Consider the following 18,131-nt stretch of genomic DNA (forward strand, 5'->3'; position numbering starts at 1 on the left):
CCTGATTGATGAAGAGTCTTCTCTTTTTTCTAATAATATAAAAGGAAGGAAAGAAAAGCATTACAAAATATACTTCCTCCGTTCCTAAATATTTGTGTCTCTAAAGATTTCAACAAGTGACTACATACGAAGCAAAATGAGTGAAACTACACTTTAAAACATGTCTATATACATCCGTATGTGGTAGTCCATTTGAAATCTTAAAAAGACAAATATTTAGGAACGGAGGGAGTAGCTTCTTATGGAGTTATGCTCTAAATATTCAATTTTCGCAACAACAAATATTCAAGTCATAATTAAAGACCGTAGCTTGCTGCACCATTGCTTACGGGAACAGGATCACAGTAGCTTCGGTTCAAAGCAAATGAGTACCGGCCGGGCTGTATTCTAGCAGTATATACATACATCACAGGAGACATACTGCGTTCTGCCACCCAGGCCTTGCTTCAACAAAGTTCTAAAACAAACATATCAAATGGAGCTAAATACAGCTAGTAGCTTGTTACCACATGCAGTCAGAAACTAAAATGATACAAAAGCACCTAGATTTCAACAACACGTCAAGGGGTCAGCACATGCATCAGTTTATGTTTCCCCAGATAGCTTGCCCAGACGTCACCTTGTTGCTCGGTCTCGCAGTCAGCTCGTACAGAATCCGAGCAAACGTGTCGGAGTATTTCCCTTCCGACGTTAGGATCTCAGCAAAGTTATTCTCGTGAACCAGGAGGTGCATCCTGTTTTGAGGCTCCGAGACAAGGCTCTCCAGTATCACCGCTGCTTTCCTACAGACCTCCGACACAGGGTGTGGTGCCTTCACGATCTTTAGAAGCCTATCCACAGCCCTGTTCCAATGGACATTGAAACAACAAATCAAAATTTGTGTCACAGTGTGCTATCACTGACCAAATGAGACAGATTTTACCATCGCTCACTAGCCAGCTTCAGCCTACAATCCATGTTCACTTCTGATACGTTGTAGAGGGCGCTAACAGCAGCAGCCTGTGCATCAAATGCTGGCACGCTCAACAGATCAACTAACCTCCTGTATATCTGTATATCAAGTAAATAGCTTTATTTAAAATCATCCATCTATATAGCATAATAAAATACTCCCTCCGTCCGAAAATACTTGTCGAAGAATTGATAAAAATGAATTTATTTAGAACTAAAATACGTCTAGATACATTCATTTTTTCGACAAGTATTTCAGGACGGAGGGAGTAGTAAACAGAGGACTCTGTCTGCTAAACCAAGGATTTACCTGTGAAATCACAGGAACAAGAAACGATTCATTGTCTGGATTGATTATCAGCCGCCCAATCAATTCAGCAGCAGCACAATGCCATGCTTTTATTGAAGAGGAAAGCATGCCCATTATGGCATGAACTGCGCTTTTCTCACTGTCTTGCAGAAAGCCAAGGAAAACAATAAGGAACAACATAAAACAGAAAGATTGAGAAAAACACTCGTGATGAACTTCTATCTCACGTCATTTTAATATATGATGGCTTTGACGAGCTCAAGATTCTCAGGTCCAGCACAGGTGCTAAATTAACAAGGGCCTCCAGCATGTTTGTTATGAGCTCATCGTCTTCTGTCAGATGGTGGAAATGCACACAAAGATAAGTTCTCAAGTCTTAGCAATACATAGTCCTAGCCCCTAGGACAACTCATCTATCCACTAAGGAGATTCAATCCAATTAGTATATGAAGAAACAAATGGCAACTTCGTGACATTTCTATTTTGCTCTATAAACCCCAACACAAAAATCAAATAGGTGACATTAATAATAAATATTTGGATGAAAGCATCTGCAGCTCAAATGAAGCATACATAGGCGTCATTTGCAGTAACATAATCAACACACAAGAAAATTGGCACTGATATATCCAGTCATATTTTAAAATCACATACTCAGTCAAGGACAAATTAATTTGTACATGTAGAATAGAGGAACTGAATAAAAGGAACATAGCATAGATGTCTGGGAATTAAAAACCAAGGACAACAACCTAGTATGAAATTTTACCTGCATTTTGGTCTTCTAAGCACTGAAATATAGTCCCCAAGCAATGTCTATGCTGGACCATGATAGTCTCATTTTCTGGCATGAAAGAAAAATTGCGGATTATATTGGAGGCCGCAACAGCACACTGTTGCCTCTCTGTCCGCCCTTCATCATCAATATTAAAAAGACCATCTTCATCAAACAAAAATCCTGCAGATCTCCTCTTTGTGATAGTGGAGCCCTCTATCTTTGATTGATCATTTGGAGGACTGAAATTACCATATTTCAAAGAATATAAGTATGTTGCGCGAATCATGAAAAGCGAGATGGGTACTCAAGATATTGATGAGATCAAAAATGACATACGTGGTGCTGTCCGAGTATACTTTCCCAACGTTTTCAAGACCAAATCCTGAGATTGTTGTATTGACACCCAAAGTTCTTACTCTTGGTGGTTTTGTATGGTCCCTAGGCATTGCAATATCTCGCCAGTCATCAATCTGTACAAGATGACAGAGCGTCAAACAGAATGCAAGGAAATACCAATGGTACAGCCCTGTAAAAGCATTACCCCTTTTCGTGGAAAACTGGAAATCAATATAAACACATAACTTAGCAGACTGTAGAACTCAGTCATGTGCAAAATCCTTAGAGCATCTCCAACAGATGATGTAGATGTATAAATAACAGAAATATACATCACCAAGACCCAAAAAGGTCCCTCCAACAGATGATGCAGATGCAAAAAAAATTACATCTGATGTAAAATGCATCAGCAAGGGATGCAAATATACATCACTTAGGGGCAGATTTTACATCAAGATGTAAAACGCAGCCGCGCCGCGCGAAGCCCAAGTGCCACTGGAATCTTCATTCCCCCCTCCCACCACGCGAACGCCCTGCCTCCCGCTGCACCACGCCGCCGAGCCACCCACCCACCGGGCCACGCCGCACCCTGCCGCCAGATCCGGCCTCCCCACCCCCGTCGCCGCCGGATCCGCCGCCACTTTTCCGTCGCCCCACGCCTCGAAATCACCGGAATTGAAGCAGCTCCGCCACCGCCACACCGCCCCCGATTTGAAGCATCTCCGTCCCCGCCGGTGCCCGCACAACCTCCGCCTCCATCTTCCGGTCTTCTCCCTGCGACTCCGCCGCTTCCCCGCCGCCGCACGCCTCTTCTTCGACCGAATCGAAGTCGCTCGGCCGCCGCCGCGCCATCGCACGATTTGGAGAATCTCCATCACCGCCACCGCCGCAACGCTCAGCCTCCATGATGTAGTAGTTCAACTAGTTTTACATCATCTGTTGGAGCACTAGTTTTACATCATCTATTATACATCATCTGTTGGAGTTGGGTGTTTTTTGGTGATGTAAAACCCACTTTTTGGTGATGTAAATTTTACATCTAACACTTTTTGGTGATGTATTTTACATCATCTGCTGGAGAAGCTCTTAGAAGTCAAATTAGATATAAAAACTTTGGCAAACTTTGGCAACCAATCGACAAATGGTATGTGTAAATAACAAAACATATCTTTAGAATTTTTCTATACAGCTACAACAATGACGCCAAATCCTAGATTTTGCATGAGAACATCACACTTTTTCCCAATGTTGATGAAGGATGACTAACTAAATTAATTATTTTAAATATAGTTTGATTAATTATATTCAACAAATTATGCTAGATTAGTTAATTATTTTAAATGAACAATAATGCAAACAAATTAAGCAGTGAATGCCAAAGGAATTGGGAACCTGGAGAACTAAGCATACAATGCATGATCCGGTAACAGCTAGATCAAGCTGGAGAGGAAGAACAGGAACTAAGCACCTACAACTTGAAGGAGGGCATCCAATAGCCCAGGAACTTTAGCAAGAGGTGTTGTATCCCGTCGGAGGTCATCCTTTTCCTTAAAAGAGAGTACAGTGAGGGCGTTCAATGCCCATAGTATCTCACTCTTCAACCCACTTTGCAATGCAAGGACGATTCTTTTATTGTTCTGATCTGAAAAATCCACAACAAAAAGAAGTTAACTTGCCTTCTGCCAAATAGTCATGCAGGTAACCATTAAGCATACTAGAAAAGACAGATAAGGCATTTCAAGCTCATGTCACCGAAGTGAGGCATCATCTGTATCAAATGGGACAAAAAATTACTAACAGGCCAACAACCTGCTTGTCTGAGTAAACTGGAACAACAAGGGCTGTCTGCATTTGTGACAAGGGAGAACAGACAGCTGGTCGCAGAGAATATATATATGGCAACATATCTCGTGAATCCATGCCTATTGTGTATCCCTGTGTCTATGCAATGTCAGCGTCTCACTCTAAATTGTGCGCCTGACCTGAAGCCAAATGGTTTTTTCCATTTAGCCGCCCGCTTTCCCACTTGACAATAATTTCTTTTACAAAAGACCCCCTTAAGTCTCTCATCCACGATCCTCAGCCGAGTCCCTACGTCGCTTCGTCCTCTTGCAAAATCCCTAGCACCGTTGCTCCAAAATCTAAATCCCAGCCGGAAGGCCTCCTGCGACGGCAACCTTGGCCTACCCGACTCCATTGAAGTCCTCTAGCGACGGCAACCAAGTAGCGACGATGACCGCCACCCGACGGCCATTGGCGATGGCAAGGAAGATCCAGACGGCCGTCGCAACGGTGAAGCCATGGCGAATTGACGACGTTTCGGCGACGCTGACGACTCGTCTCAGATGAGGCGCCAGCACCCCCTGCACAGCCTCCTGCGACTACGAAAATTCCCTCATAGAAAGTTGTAGGCTGAAGTCTGTCGTCCTTAGGAAGCTGTAGACTGTAGGTCTGTAGCAGATGTATTACAGTATTAGTGCAATGCTCATATTACTGTAATTCCTTCGAAGAAGTTGTACCATTTATCCTGTAGCAGATGTATCAGTGCAATGCTTATAGCCTGTAGCATGTCTCCCCTGTTACTTTGCTTGGCATTTGGCAAAATATATTCTTTTTTATTGGCAAAAAAAATCAGTGAGGTTCAGTTATGCGTTGAAAATATAAGTGACTTCATGTGGTGAAAACATGTTTTGTTCGGTAAACCTTCTGACTTACAGAAAGTACCATGTGACAGCATTGTCCAGTTTTGAGATATGCAACTAAATGGTGCTCCCTGATGCCAAATTTGCCAAGCAAAAAATGATTATATATATGTTCTGATTTACTCTTTGATATACAGGAACCATGTAATGGATGGCAATCTGCATTATGTTAAATCATATTTGACTTGATTTATAACAAGTCCGATGATTATCAAATTATTACATTATATGAACATCAATCGGTGTCGCATTATGTTAAATAAATTCTTTGCTCAGACCTGCATCATGCTGGAGCACACAATGCAGTTTATCAATTTACTTGTTATACATGACCAATCAAGAACAATAGTAAAAGTTCAGGAAACTCTGGATAGGACTTGTTTCTTATAGCCTTTTTTATCTTATAACTGGTTACAGCCATGGGGAGAGTGTTGTACCCCAGCATAAGCTGGTGGTTGCTGACTTCCGCTTTCGGATTCGTGTCCAGCGGGATAAGCGTGCCAAGGTCGCTAGAACGAAGTGGTGGAAGCTCAAGGGGGAGGTAGCTCAGGTGTTCAAGGAGAGGGTATTTAAGGAGGGCCCTTGGGAGGAAGGAGGGGATGCGGACAATGTGTGGATGAAGATGGCGACTTGCATTCGTAAGGTGGCCTCGGAGGAGTTTGGAGTGTCCAGGGGAAGGAGAAGCGAAGATAAGGATACCTGGTGGTGGAATGATGATGTCTAGAAGGCGCTTAAAGAGAAGAAAGATTGCTTCAGACGCCTATACCTGGATAGGAGTGCAGACAACATAGAGAAGTACAAGATGGCGAAGAAGGCCGCAAAGCGAGCTGTTGGTGAAGCAAGGGGTCGGGCATATGAGGACCTCTACCAACGGTTAGGCTCGAAGGAAGGTGAAAGGGACATCTATTAGATGGCTAAGATCCGGGAGAGGAAGACGAGGGATATTGGCCAAGTCAAATGCATCAAGGACGGAGCAGGCCAACTCTTGGTGAAGGACGAAGAGATTAAGCATAGATGGCGGGAGTACTTCGACAAGCTGTTCAATGGGGAGAATGAGAGTTCTACCATTGAACTGAATGACTCCTTTGATGAGACCAGCATGCGTTTTGTGCGGCGCATCCAGGAGTCTGAGGTGAAGGAGGCTTTAAAAAGGATGAAAGGAGGCAAGGCGATGGGCCCTGATTGTATCCCCATTGAGGTGTGGAAAGGTCTCGGGGACATAGCGATAGTATGGCTAACCAAGCTTTTCAACCTCATTTTTCGGGCAAACAAGATGCCAGAAGAATGGAGACGGAGTATATTAGTACCAATCTTCAAGAACAAGGGGGATGTTCAGAGTTGTACTAATTACCGTGGAATTAAGCTAATGAGCCATACAATGAAGCTATGGGAGAGAGTCATTGAGCACCGCTTAAGAAGAATGACAAGCGTGACCAAAAATCAGTTTGGTTTCATGCCTGGGAGGTCGACCATGGAAGCCATTTTCTTGGTACGACAACTTATGGAGAGATATAGGGAGCAAAAGGACTTGCATATGGTGTTCATTGACTTGGAGAAGGCCTATGATAAGATACCGCGGAATGTCATGTGGTGGGCCTTGGAGAAACACAAAGTCCCAGCAAAGTACATTACCCTCATCAAGGACATGTACAATAATGTTGTGACAAGTGTTCGAACAAGTGATGTCGACACCGATGACTTCCCGATTAAGATAGGACTTCATCAGGGGTCAGCTTTGAGCCCTTATCTTTTTGCATTGGTGATGGATGAGGTCACAAGGGGTATACAAGGAGATATCCCATGGTGTATGCTCTTTGCGGATGATGTGGTGCTAGTTGACGATAGTCGGACGGGGGTAAATAGGAAGTTAGAGTTATGGAGACAAACCTTGGAATCGAAAGGGTTTAGGCTTAGTAGAACTAAAACCGAGTACATGATGTGCGGTTTCAGTACTACTAGCTGTGAGGAGGAGGTTAGCCTTGATGGCCAGGTGGTACCTCGGAAGGACACCTTTCGGTATTTGGGGTCAATGTTGCAGGAGGATGGGGGTATTGATGAAGATGTGAACCATCGAATCAAAGCCGGATGGATGAAGTGGCACCAAGCTTCTGGCATTCTCTGTGACAAGAGAGTGCCACAAAAGCTAAAAGGCAAGTTCTACAGGACAGCGGTTCGACCCGCAATGTTGTATGGCGCGGAGTGTTGGCCGACTAAAAGGCGACATGTTCAACAGTTAGGTGTGGCGGAGATGCGTATGTTGAGATGGATGTGTGGCCACACGAGGAAGGATCGAGTCCGGAATGATGATATACGAGATAGAGTTGGGGTAGCACCAATTGAGGAGAAGCTTGTCCAACATCGTTTGAGATGGTTTGGGCATATTCAGCGCAGGCCTCCAGAAGCTCCAGTGCATAGCGGACGGCTAAAGCGTGCGGAGAATGTCAAGAGAGGGCGGGGTCGACCGATTTTGACATGGGAGGAGTCCGTTAAGAGAGACCTGAAGGATTGGAGTATCGACGAAGAGCTAGCTATGGACAGGGGTGCGTGGAAGCTTGCTATCCATGTGCCAGAGCCATGAGTTGGTTGCGAGATCTTATGGGTTTCACCTCTAGCCTACCCCAACTTGTTTGGGACTAAAGGCTTTGTTGTTGTTGTTGTTGTTGTAACTGGTTACAGCCATCCCTGGCCACTTCTGGAGTTCCGGTAATTCAGAAGATTTTCTAAATAAATCACTCATTTTGTTCAACACATACAGAGCCTAGTCACTGAACTTTGTGAATGCTCAGGATATTTTGGATAGTGACTTTCTGCTCATAGCTTAGATATCCTAGCCCACTTCTGCAACTCAAAGCATTACTGAACAGTATTGGCAACTGAACTAGTCAATGAATATTTTGGCAACAACAAATGGGATATTTTAACAAGGGAAAAGCTCAACCAAAGCCTCTAATCTGAACAAAGGCATATCATGTATTTGTAAGGAATTCAGAAAAGAAGAGAAACACGTAAAAGCATCTCACACGGTGCCATTCATTTAGGTGCAAATACTGATACAGTTTACTCATAAGAGCATAAATTTGGTACAGCTACAGGCTACAGCTTTCCTATGGACAAGAGGCTGCAGCTTTCCTATGATAGAATCATCGCCAGCGGGGGAGGTCAACCAGGGCGCCGTTGGTGCCTCATCGTTCAGCATCATCACGGCCGTAGACCGTCGTCGGTCGTCATGGCTTTGCCGTCGAGACGTTGTTGTCGCTACTTGTTTCCCGTCACCGGAGATAGTCGAGGAAATCATCCAGGCGTTGCCATTGTACGAGGCCTTTGGATTGAGATTTGATTTGGGAGCCGATGCGAGAGATCTGGCAAGGAAGAATTCGGGCCAGGAGTTGCAGGAAGCATGACTTGGAGCTTTGTTTGGGGATGATGGATTAGGGGGGTTTGTTCAAACGAAAAATTCCTGAAGTTAGAAAGCGGGCGGGTGAGTGCAAATATTCACTTTGCTGCACCTGAGGCGAAGGATCTAGATCGGGCAGCTTAGCGGATTCACAGGATATGTTGCCTACACACACACACACACACACACACACACACACACACACATACCGCGACGCAATTCCTCAACTACTCAGCCAAAATAAATCTTGTTTGATGACTGGGAAAACCACAACACATGTACATGCATTCACAGCCCATGCTCGAGTTCATTCACATTTTCTTGTGCAAGCACAAATAGAAACATGAAAATTAATCATCATGCAGGCTCAGTTTGTGGTTGCTATGATATGCTGTGTACTGCTAATTTCTTGGCTGTTGTGGAAAAAGAAGATATTAAAACATATATTACTCTGGATAAAATAAACGTAGATAGATCCTCTTATCCAATCATTGACCTCTCACATTTCAAACACACAATTACACAAGCGTACTCAACCCAACAGGATTATCATGATCCAACATAATGCGAAGCGAAGCCATGAAATATTGGCAGTAAACCACACTAAAGTATTGTATGCTGAAGAGATAGATGTGATTAAACATCACTAATGAACTTTTGCATTTGCAACAAACTATTTTACCATAACATGCAACTTTTCCCTAAGAACAAAACAAGTTTAGTGTATGATTTTGATCAATCTAAAAAAGCCTAGGTATCGATCATGGTCAGAGCAGCCTCAGCTCGGTCAGTATCCTATAGATAAGTCATTGTTCTGCTGAAGCCAGAATTACGTGTCCAAGAATTGGAACAGGGAAGATCTAATCTGAAAGTAATCTTGCTAGGTGCTTTGGTTTTTTAGCAGCACACAGCTTCGAAAAAGCATATGCTTGCGTACTCAAATATTGTCTATTAGGATCAAATTTGCTAGCAGCTTGGGAAGGCATATGATTTCCGACTGAAGCTATGGTTTGTGAGGTATGAGCCGGGATATGAAGGTTGCAGAAGAATGATGAGGTCTCTCGGTTTCAACAATAACTCTTGATCTTTAAGTTCTTTATCAAGCTGCTGATGGCAGTTTTAATAATTCCAACATTACACTTGACAATCACGAGATATGGTGATTCCCAACAAGACATAATTAACCGAGGCGAACCAGCACTCAGAGTCAAAGCGTCCCTCTGTTTTCCCATAACGTGGGCTCTGGTACGCAAATCTTAGATCCAAGGCTTAACACATGTGTTTCGTTTCAATAGTTGGCATGTAATTACTCGACAGTATTGCAGCAGCAGCTGAAATAGAGAGCTCCTGATTTCCCCCCAACAAGTCGACTCCAATTGGAGGGTCCAACACGTGGTTTGCCACCATTGATGTCCTAGAACCCACCGGATTCTCTGTTTGAAGGTTAAGAAGAAGCGAAGGAGACACTCACCGGAGAGAGCCGTGAGGACATGGAGGGAAGGTCCGACGAGGGCGGCCGGCGCCGCCGGGTCGCCGACGGCGGCCGCGGCGGCCGCGGCTGCAGCCCCGCTTCCGGTGGTGCTTCCGAACGGGCGACCGCGCTTGGCCGCGGCGGAACCGCCGCCTCCACCGGACTTGCCCGTCTGCTTCTGCATGGCTAGGGTTTTGGAGCTCTTCACTTAGCTCGGAGGTTCGGGCGTGGAGGTAGAAGGGGAGCAGGGTGCGTCGGCAGACAGGTAAAGTGTGGAAATAGAGTCCGTTTCACCCGTCGAATTGCGATCGATCGTGTAGAGTGTGTTGATTCAAGTTTTTTTTAACATAAATTCAGGTTGTTATTTTCTGAAAAAAAGAACATAAGTTCAAGTCAGGACAATGAAAAAGTAGATCTAGAAAAGAAAAGGAAAATGGTAACGAAATCATTACCAAACATATAGTCTCTGATATATACTCATGATCAGGTTTATAAGTCAATATCAAGTGATACCACCAGTTACATACTCCCATGATAACAACCTGAAAAGATTAAATTTAATAAACGGTACAAAAGCTCCATAAAAAGATTGTGAATGTTCATAACACATGTGTCTAAAACTCCTAAAAGAATCAGAGCGAAATTCAAAGTACATATAAAGAAAAGAAAAAGAAAATTTCAACATCAATAGTGTCAATAAGAACAAAAGCATGAATAGTATAAAAAAACTACACTATTCACATCTTGATTTGTCTTTTTTGTTTCTTGATGTGTACTTTGAATTTGGATCTGAAATATTTATAAAAAAAACTACACTGTTTGCATTTACAAAAAAAAATGATTTTTTGTACCGTTTGAAATTGATTGTCCTTTTTTTAAAAAATTGGGGACATGGGAGCATATTAGTGAAAGACTTCGACCATTAATTGATTAACAAAATATGATGTACATGCATATAATTTAGATCACTATTTTAGTGACCAAATCCTTTTTATATTTCTTTATAGAGGGAGTATGGGAGTATACATGTCGGTCTATTTCCAACTCAATAAAAAAGAACATGCCGGCTATTTTTTAGAGGGAAAATGTCCGATCTATTCATCTTTTAATCATGGCAATACAACGAATACTAAAAAAAATTGCATTCAGATTCGTAGACCACCTAGCGACGACTACAAGCACTGAAGCGAGCCGAAGGCGCGTCGCCGTCATTGCCTCTCCATCGTTGGAGTCGGGCACAACTTGTTGTAGTAGACAGTTGGGAAGTCGTCGTGCTAAGGCCCCGTAGGTCCAGTGCACCAGAGCAGCAACCGCCGCAGATGAAGAATAATGTAGATCAGAAGGATCCAACCCGAAGACACACGAACATAGACGAACAACGACAAGATCCGAACAAATTCACCAATGATAGATCTGCTGTGACGCCCGGATAATCAAGCTATAGTAATCCCCTGCAAATGATGCCAAGTCCTCATGTTACTGTTGCTGATCCTCATTTTATCCAAAACACAATTCAAATTCAAATTTAAATTAAATTCCAAAATTCAAATCTCTAAAACATGCAAAATAAAATGTTCAAAGTGTGGCAAATAATCCCTGGACATTTGTCATGTTGAAACCTACCTCTTTTGAAATCCCAAAATTCCCCTAGGAATTAATTTTTAGTCCAGCAGTAATTAAATTGGCCCTTTCAATTTCAAAAAAAAGGTTAGACAACTCCTTTTGACCTCAAACTTTTTGTGACTCCTATAAATATTGTGCTTGATTTATGTGACAAGTGTCATATCTAACAAAACTTATTTAGTTTTACAATTAATTATAAAACAGTAAAGAAAATAAGAAAAACCCCTAGCTCCCCCTGGGCCTCAGCCCATTCCACCCCAGCTAGCCAGCCCAACTGGCCACCAAACCCCCGGTCGCTCTCCCCTTCTCCCTGTTCATCTGTCTCAGGTTGCTACAGGGGCATGGCTGCCCCCGACCACCTCACCGGCGACGCCAGGAGAGGATAAGGCCTCCACCTCCCCCCGGCGCCTTGGCCCCCGCTCCCTCTCACCCCATTTGCCCCCTCTCGCTGAGCACCGCCATGGGCTCACTCCGGTGAAGCCCGCAGCCACCGTCCACCCTTTGCCTCGCCGACGAGTCCAGGAGCACCGTAGCGTCGTCCTCATCGTCTATGTCGAGCCACACGGCGCCGGACGGCCCCGTGACGCCACCCCAACCTCGACTTCCTCCTCGGGCTCGGCGGCCACCACGTCGATCTGCGCCACCTCGAGCTCCTCCGGCTTCCTCGGGCCTTCTCTGCAACGCCGGTGAGCTTCGGCTCCTTTCTCTCTCTCTGTTGGCGCCTTCCTCCATGTTCGTAGTCGTATTCGCCGTTGTTACCGTACCTGCCACCGCGGTCGAGCTCGGTTGCCATGGCCGAAGCTACGCATCTGTGTGCGCGCGCCCGCCCGTGGGTGGCTGCGGCCCTGCTCCGCCGTCGCGGCCCTACGTCGGCCGCCCGACACTCACACCCGCGCGCACCCCCCCTTCCCTGGCCGCTGCCCCCCTCCCGCTCGCCTTGGCTAGCCACCACTACCGCGGCTCCCGCCGGGCCGTAGTCAAGCGTCGCTGCCACCACACCCGTCGCTCGCACGCCGCCCCTTGCCCGCCGTCATCGGGGTCGCGTCCGCCGCCGCCCGGACCCGCTTCCCCCGCCCTGACCTCGCCGCGGCCGGGCATAGCTCTAGCCGGCTGGCCTCGCCCCGCCCTGGGCAAGCTACGGCCTCGAACACGGGCGCCCGCACCCGCTCGCCCAGCGCCCGATTAAGCCTTATGGGCCACTGCCATAGTGGGCCCGCCCCTGTAAAACAAAAAAAGATTTAAAAATAATAAATAATAATATTTAAATTAAGCTAATTAGATTAATTAGTTTAATCTAAGCCCCCGAATGACAGGTGGGCCCAGTGCCTAATTAGCTAATTAGATTAGTTAAAAACTGTTAAACAACCCACTCTCAATGACAAGTGGGTCCCCGGCGTCAGCTTGACCAGTTACCTGGCTGGTTGACTGCTGACATCAGGATGATGTCATGCTGGTGCAGTATTATCTTTTTAGTTAATAATAATTTCAAAATATTGTTAAAACATTAGAAATTCATAGAATTTAATCCGTAACTCGGATGAAAAAGTTTTCTACATGAAAGTTGCTCGGAACGACTAGACAAATCTGAATGCGCGGTCCGTTCGCCCGCCACACGTCCCTAGCATAGCAAACGTTGAACTTTTCCCCTCCCATTCATCTGTCTGACAGACGTCCGGAATCGGGAAAACTTTTCTAGATGTTTTCCCCCTTCGCCAGTATCGCCTAGCATCGCGTTCGAACACTTTTAGCCCCGCTTATTGTCTTGTTATGCATATGTTTGCGTGTATTTACTGTTTCTTCTCCCTCTTCTCTCCAGTAGACCCTGAGACCGATGCTGATGCCACTATGATCGACTACGTCACCGACGACCCTCCTTCTTGTCTGAGCAACCAGGCAAGCTCCCCCTTTGATCATCCCGATATCGCCCATTCTATTCTCTCATGCTTGCATTAGATTTTGCTACTGTAATTGATTGCTCCTATTCTAATGCATAGCCTGCTTTTGTACCTGATGTTGTACCTTACCTGCTTATCCTAAACTCCTTTGTATAGGTTGGCTAGTGATCCATCAGTGACCCTCACCTTGTCCTTGTTGCCCCTGCTTCATCATCGACGACTCGATCAACGTGATCGACGGCCAGAGCCCGACACCTCACATCACATCACACCCCCTATTTGTTGCTTGACTCTGTAGAGTTACCATCGAGTGCCGAGGGTGGAACCTCATACATCACTCCTGATGAGATCTCTGTAGTGTAGCTATTCGGTCGTGGTCAACGAGGGTGGTTCCTCCTTCACCATTCCCGATACAGCTCTGTTGTGCAACACCTCAAGTGTGAACCTCGAGGGTGGTTCCTCTTACGTTCACCTTGATGATTACATCGAGTGGAATCCTTCGAGGGTGATTCCTTGGGTTTTCCCCTTGATGTTTGGACACACGGTTACCTTGACTTTACTTGAGACCTTGGTGAAAGTCGGGCGGGCCTAGAGAGCACCCGCAAGATAATGTCGTGGCACGGCCGGGCATTCTGGGCCCTTGTCGTAAGTCCACGAGACGGGGCAACAGGGTCACTTCGATCATGAGTCTCCGTTCGTCTCCGCAAGCTAATAATACACTACGGTTTGGGTATTTGTACTGAGTTGGCCTTTGGCCTTTACGCACCAACCACCACGCAAGAATAGTTATGGGCCTCGGCGTCGTGGTAACAGCCGAAGCTTTGTCAGGCGTCCAGTTTAGGAGTGCGGCACAGCTGGGCCGGCACCATCCTGTAGTGGTGGAGCCTGGACCCGCCCTGCGCGCAACGACCCGGAGTGCAACAGGTGATGGGCCCAGACCCCGGAGTGCTTAGGAGGTACACCGACGGGGACCTCTCTGCTGAGCCTAGGTAGGGCTGCGACGTGTTGATCTTCCGAGGCCGGGCATTGACCCCAGAAAGGTGTGTCCGGCTAGAGTGATCGAGCATGTTGGAAAACGTGGTGCACCCCTGCAGGGAAGATTATCTATTAATAGTCGTGTCCACGGTAACGGACGTTCAGACTTATATCCTACTAGAAGAACGCCCATGCGTTGCAACGGGCCACATTAACTTTAAGAGTTTAATATTACGACATTGGCAATCATTTTTACCATCAAATCCTCTCACACACACACTCTCCCCCTCCCTCTTCCTCACTCTCTCTTCCTCTCTCTCTCTCTCTAACACACACACACACACACATAGCCTATTCTCCCCGCCAATAAGACTTGCTCAATTGGCAATAATGTGTGAACTTGTGGTGAGCTTGACTGAACTAATGGATAGTGTGATATATTCCGCAATCATTTAACAATGAAATTTCAGAAATGGGAAGATTATGTAACACCTCAAGTCATTAGCTACAGTGACCTCCCCTTAATGATGCCATGTCACCAGGCTTGATAAGCCAAACTGTCACTTGATAAAATCAAAGCCCAATTCAAATTTAAAATAAAGTCAAATAAATTATTTCGTCAAACAGTAAAACTAAAATGTTCACCATATTCTATAAATTCCACTGATCTTTGACATGTTGAGCCCAACATTATTTGACCCAAAAATTAAATCTTGTCAAATTAATAAGAGGTCCAACAGTAGTTAAAATAACCAATTAAATATAAACCTAATTTTATGTATTTCCTTTTGGCCCCAAACTTTTTGTGCCACCTAAAAATACTGTGCTCGAATTGTGTGCATAGTTTCACAATTAACAAAATCCATTTAGTTGATATAAGGGTAAATAGAAAACTGTGTTAAAAAGGAGAAACGGATTAGAATACATTAAAACCCAAAAGGATGATGAAAAAGGGGATTCCCCCTACCCCCCGGGCCTTGCCACCGAACCGGCCCAGTGGTCCAGTCCCCGCACGGTCGTCTTCTCTTGTTCCCCGAGCCCGTCGCTACAGAGCCGGGCTCCCGCCCGACCACCTCGCCGGCATCAAAGGGGAATGTATAAGGGTGACGCCCTGCCTCCCCTACCCCCATGGCCTCACTCCTCCTCGATGCCCCCTCCCAGATCCACTTCTCCTCCTCGCTCACTCGATCCCGGTGATCTGGACGAAGTCAGATGCCACATCCACCATGACCGACCACGTCCACACGACCACTGCCCTCCCTGCTGGCTAGGAGCTTGTCGAGGAGCTCCGAATGCCTCCGCTACTTCGTCTTCGCCAATGAGATCAAGTGCAACACCCCCAGACCGACGTCGTTGCCATCTTCCTCAACCTTCGGCCACCGCGACATTGCCGTCCGATCCGCGCCGCCCCTAGCTCCCCTGTCTTCCCCTAGGGTGCCATTGACACCGCCGTGATATCCTCTTGCCTTTCCCAGTTTCCCCTCTCGTTTGCTCTCGTTAGGTATTTCGCCGTGGCCGAGAACTATCGTCCGCCATGGCTATTGCAGGGGTAGCCACCGAGCTCCTCGGATTGACCCCGTGGCACATGCCCGCTCCTATGCGCGCCCAGGCCCGAGCCTTCAGCTCTTCTTCCGCGCCCGCGGGGCCACTCCCTCTCTGGCTCTCCATGCCCACGCACGTGCCACACCGCGTCCGTTGCGCCCGCTGTTGCCATCACGCTCGCCATAACCACCGCACCACTGTGCCCCGCGCGACGCACACCCTGGCCGCCCGTCACACTCTCGCTGGCTGCGCTCGCCCCGTTGTCGCGCCCCTGCCTCGCGCCGCCTCCTGTCGCAGCCATCTTCTGTCGGCCGCCCCCTCAGCCACACCGGCCGCATCTCTGCCCTCCACTTTCGGCCGCTCGCCTCGCCTGTTGCGTGCTTCTTCCTGCTGCTATGCGCTGCTCTACCACTGGTACGCTGTTGCGCCATGCCCACGACACCGCCGTGGACAAACGTGGTGGAGGGATTGTCAATGGAGTACAAGGAGGAGGTGGCGGAGAAGGTGTGGAGAGGCAAGAGGTCTAGGGTGGCGTCAGCTGGCTGTGGTGGAGGTGATTATGCGAGAAGGAGCCGGAGCGGAAGGAGAGGCCACAATTGGAAAGAATCACAAAAAATCATAACCCGGAGATATCATTCCAAAAAAATGCTAATATCGATGGAGGGATGATTTCCTTCAATAGGTGGTAAACATAGGAAATATTGGATGTTATCAAGAAAAGGTAAAATTTAGGAAAGTTAGGATTTTGAACTGATTTCTATGCAAATGGGGTTTTATTGTTTGGTAACATGATATCAGTACTTGCCCGTTTGTGACGTGTCTGATTAGGAAAGTTTGCAAATGTTAAAAACTATTTATTGGAAGGAAAGTTTGTGACGTGTCTGTTATTTGTTTCCTAAAACAAATTTCACTAATGAGAGAAATCTATTGATTTAGATAAGTTAGGAAAGTTAGATTCAAATCTATTATTTGTTTCTTAAAAAAATTTATTTGTTTCCTCAGACAAATTGAACCAATAAAAGGAATTGATTGATATGAATAATTTAAGGAAGTTATATCTGTGATTTGTTATACATTAGGAAAGTCCTAGTTGTAATAAAGAGTGGAGAGAAAAATAAACCGATGGACCAGGATAGGGGGGTGGTGGGAGGAGAGACGAAAAAACCCAGCGAAAATAAACCATGGAGACTATTCACCAACTGCTCCATTAGGAGTAGAGATACAACTACAAATGGATACTTGAGATATGTGGCTTCGAGATTGCTTTCTCGCAGGGAGTCGAGGAAGGATCTCTGGGCATTAATGTTACAACATGCTTGTTAAATATAAACTGCTATTCTTTAGTCTTCTACATGCTGCAAGATGCTTGGAGCTGCTTGAAGATGCTATTCTTCGAATGGCTAGGCCTTCCCCTCTATTCTGGCATTCTGCAGTTTAGTCCACAGATACAGCCCTTCCATTTGATACCAATGCATACTTAGTATAGATCTGATGCTTGCGAGTACTTTGGATGAGTACTCATGGTTACTTTGCTACCGCTTTCCCCCCTTCTTTCTTCTTTCCGGTTGATGCAACCAGATGGTGCATCCCTGGAGCCAGATGCCACCGCCGATGGATGCTACTACTTGGAGACCGCCGACGACCAGGAGTAGTTAGGAGGTCCCAGGCAGGAGGCCTTGCCGCTTCGATCGTTGTTGCTTTGGTGGTTGCCTTCTTAAGGCATCCTTGTTTAACTTATGTCTGTACTCAGATATTGTTGCTTCCGTGGACTCTTGTTTATCAAGCTATGTATTCAAGCCCTCGAGGCCCCTGGCTTGTAATATAAAGCTTGTATTATTTTATTTGTGTCTAAAGTTGTGTTGTGATATCTTCCTGTGAGTCCCTGATCTTGATCGTACACATTTGCGTGTATGATTAGTGTACGACTAAATCGGGGGCGTCACAAGTTGGTATCAGAGCCGACTGCCTATAGGAACCCTCTTTCCAACTCCTTGGTCGAAGTTGAGTCTAGCGTTTGAAAAACTGTTTTACTAACATGGTTGTGTGGCTTATGGGCCCACGTCACCATCGGGTGGTATTAGGATCTTTTACTCCTCGACCTTTACTCTGGGACTCTAATCTCTCTTCTATTCGGGTTAAATGATTTTGTTAACT

The 18,131-nt window shown here is 46.0% G+C and overlaps 1 protein-coding gene across 2 annotated transcripts; it reads right to left on the minus strand.

Annotated features, from left to right (window-relative positions):
• Positions 1-261: 261 nt before the first annotated feature.
• LOC123137301 (armadillo repeat-containing protein LFR) lies at positions 262-10,243 on the minus strand. 2 transcript variants are annotated; one of them, XM_044556999.1, is made up of 8 exons: positions 9,943-10,243; positions 3,848-4,017; positions 2,376-2,509; positions 2,031-2,278; positions 1,489-1,591; positions 1,262-1,400; positions 923-1,050; positions 262-842 (listed from the first exon to the last, which is right to left on the minus strand). In XM_044556999.1, the coding sequence occupies exons 1-8, from the start codon at positions 10,124-10,126 to the stop codon at positions 581-583; spliced, it is 1,368 nt and encodes a 455-aa protein (XP_044412934.1). In that variant the 5' UTR covers positions 10,127-10,243; the 3' UTR covers positions 262-580. The 2 variants fall into 2 exon arrangements, with proteins under 2 accessions (XP_044412934.1, XP_044412933.1); XM_044556998.1 differs by having other exon boundaries at positions 1,489-1,594.
• Positions 10,244-18,131: the final 7,888 nt, after the last annotated feature.

This window comes from Triticum aestivum, chromosome 6B (assembly GCF_018294505.1).
Source record: "Triticum aestivum cultivar Chinese Spring chromosome 6B, IWGSC CS RefSeq v2.1, whole genome shotgun sequence".
In the NCBI taxonomy this organism is placed as follows: Eukaryota; Viridiplantae; Streptophyta; class Magnoliopsida; order Poales; family Poaceae; genus Triticum; species Triticum aestivum.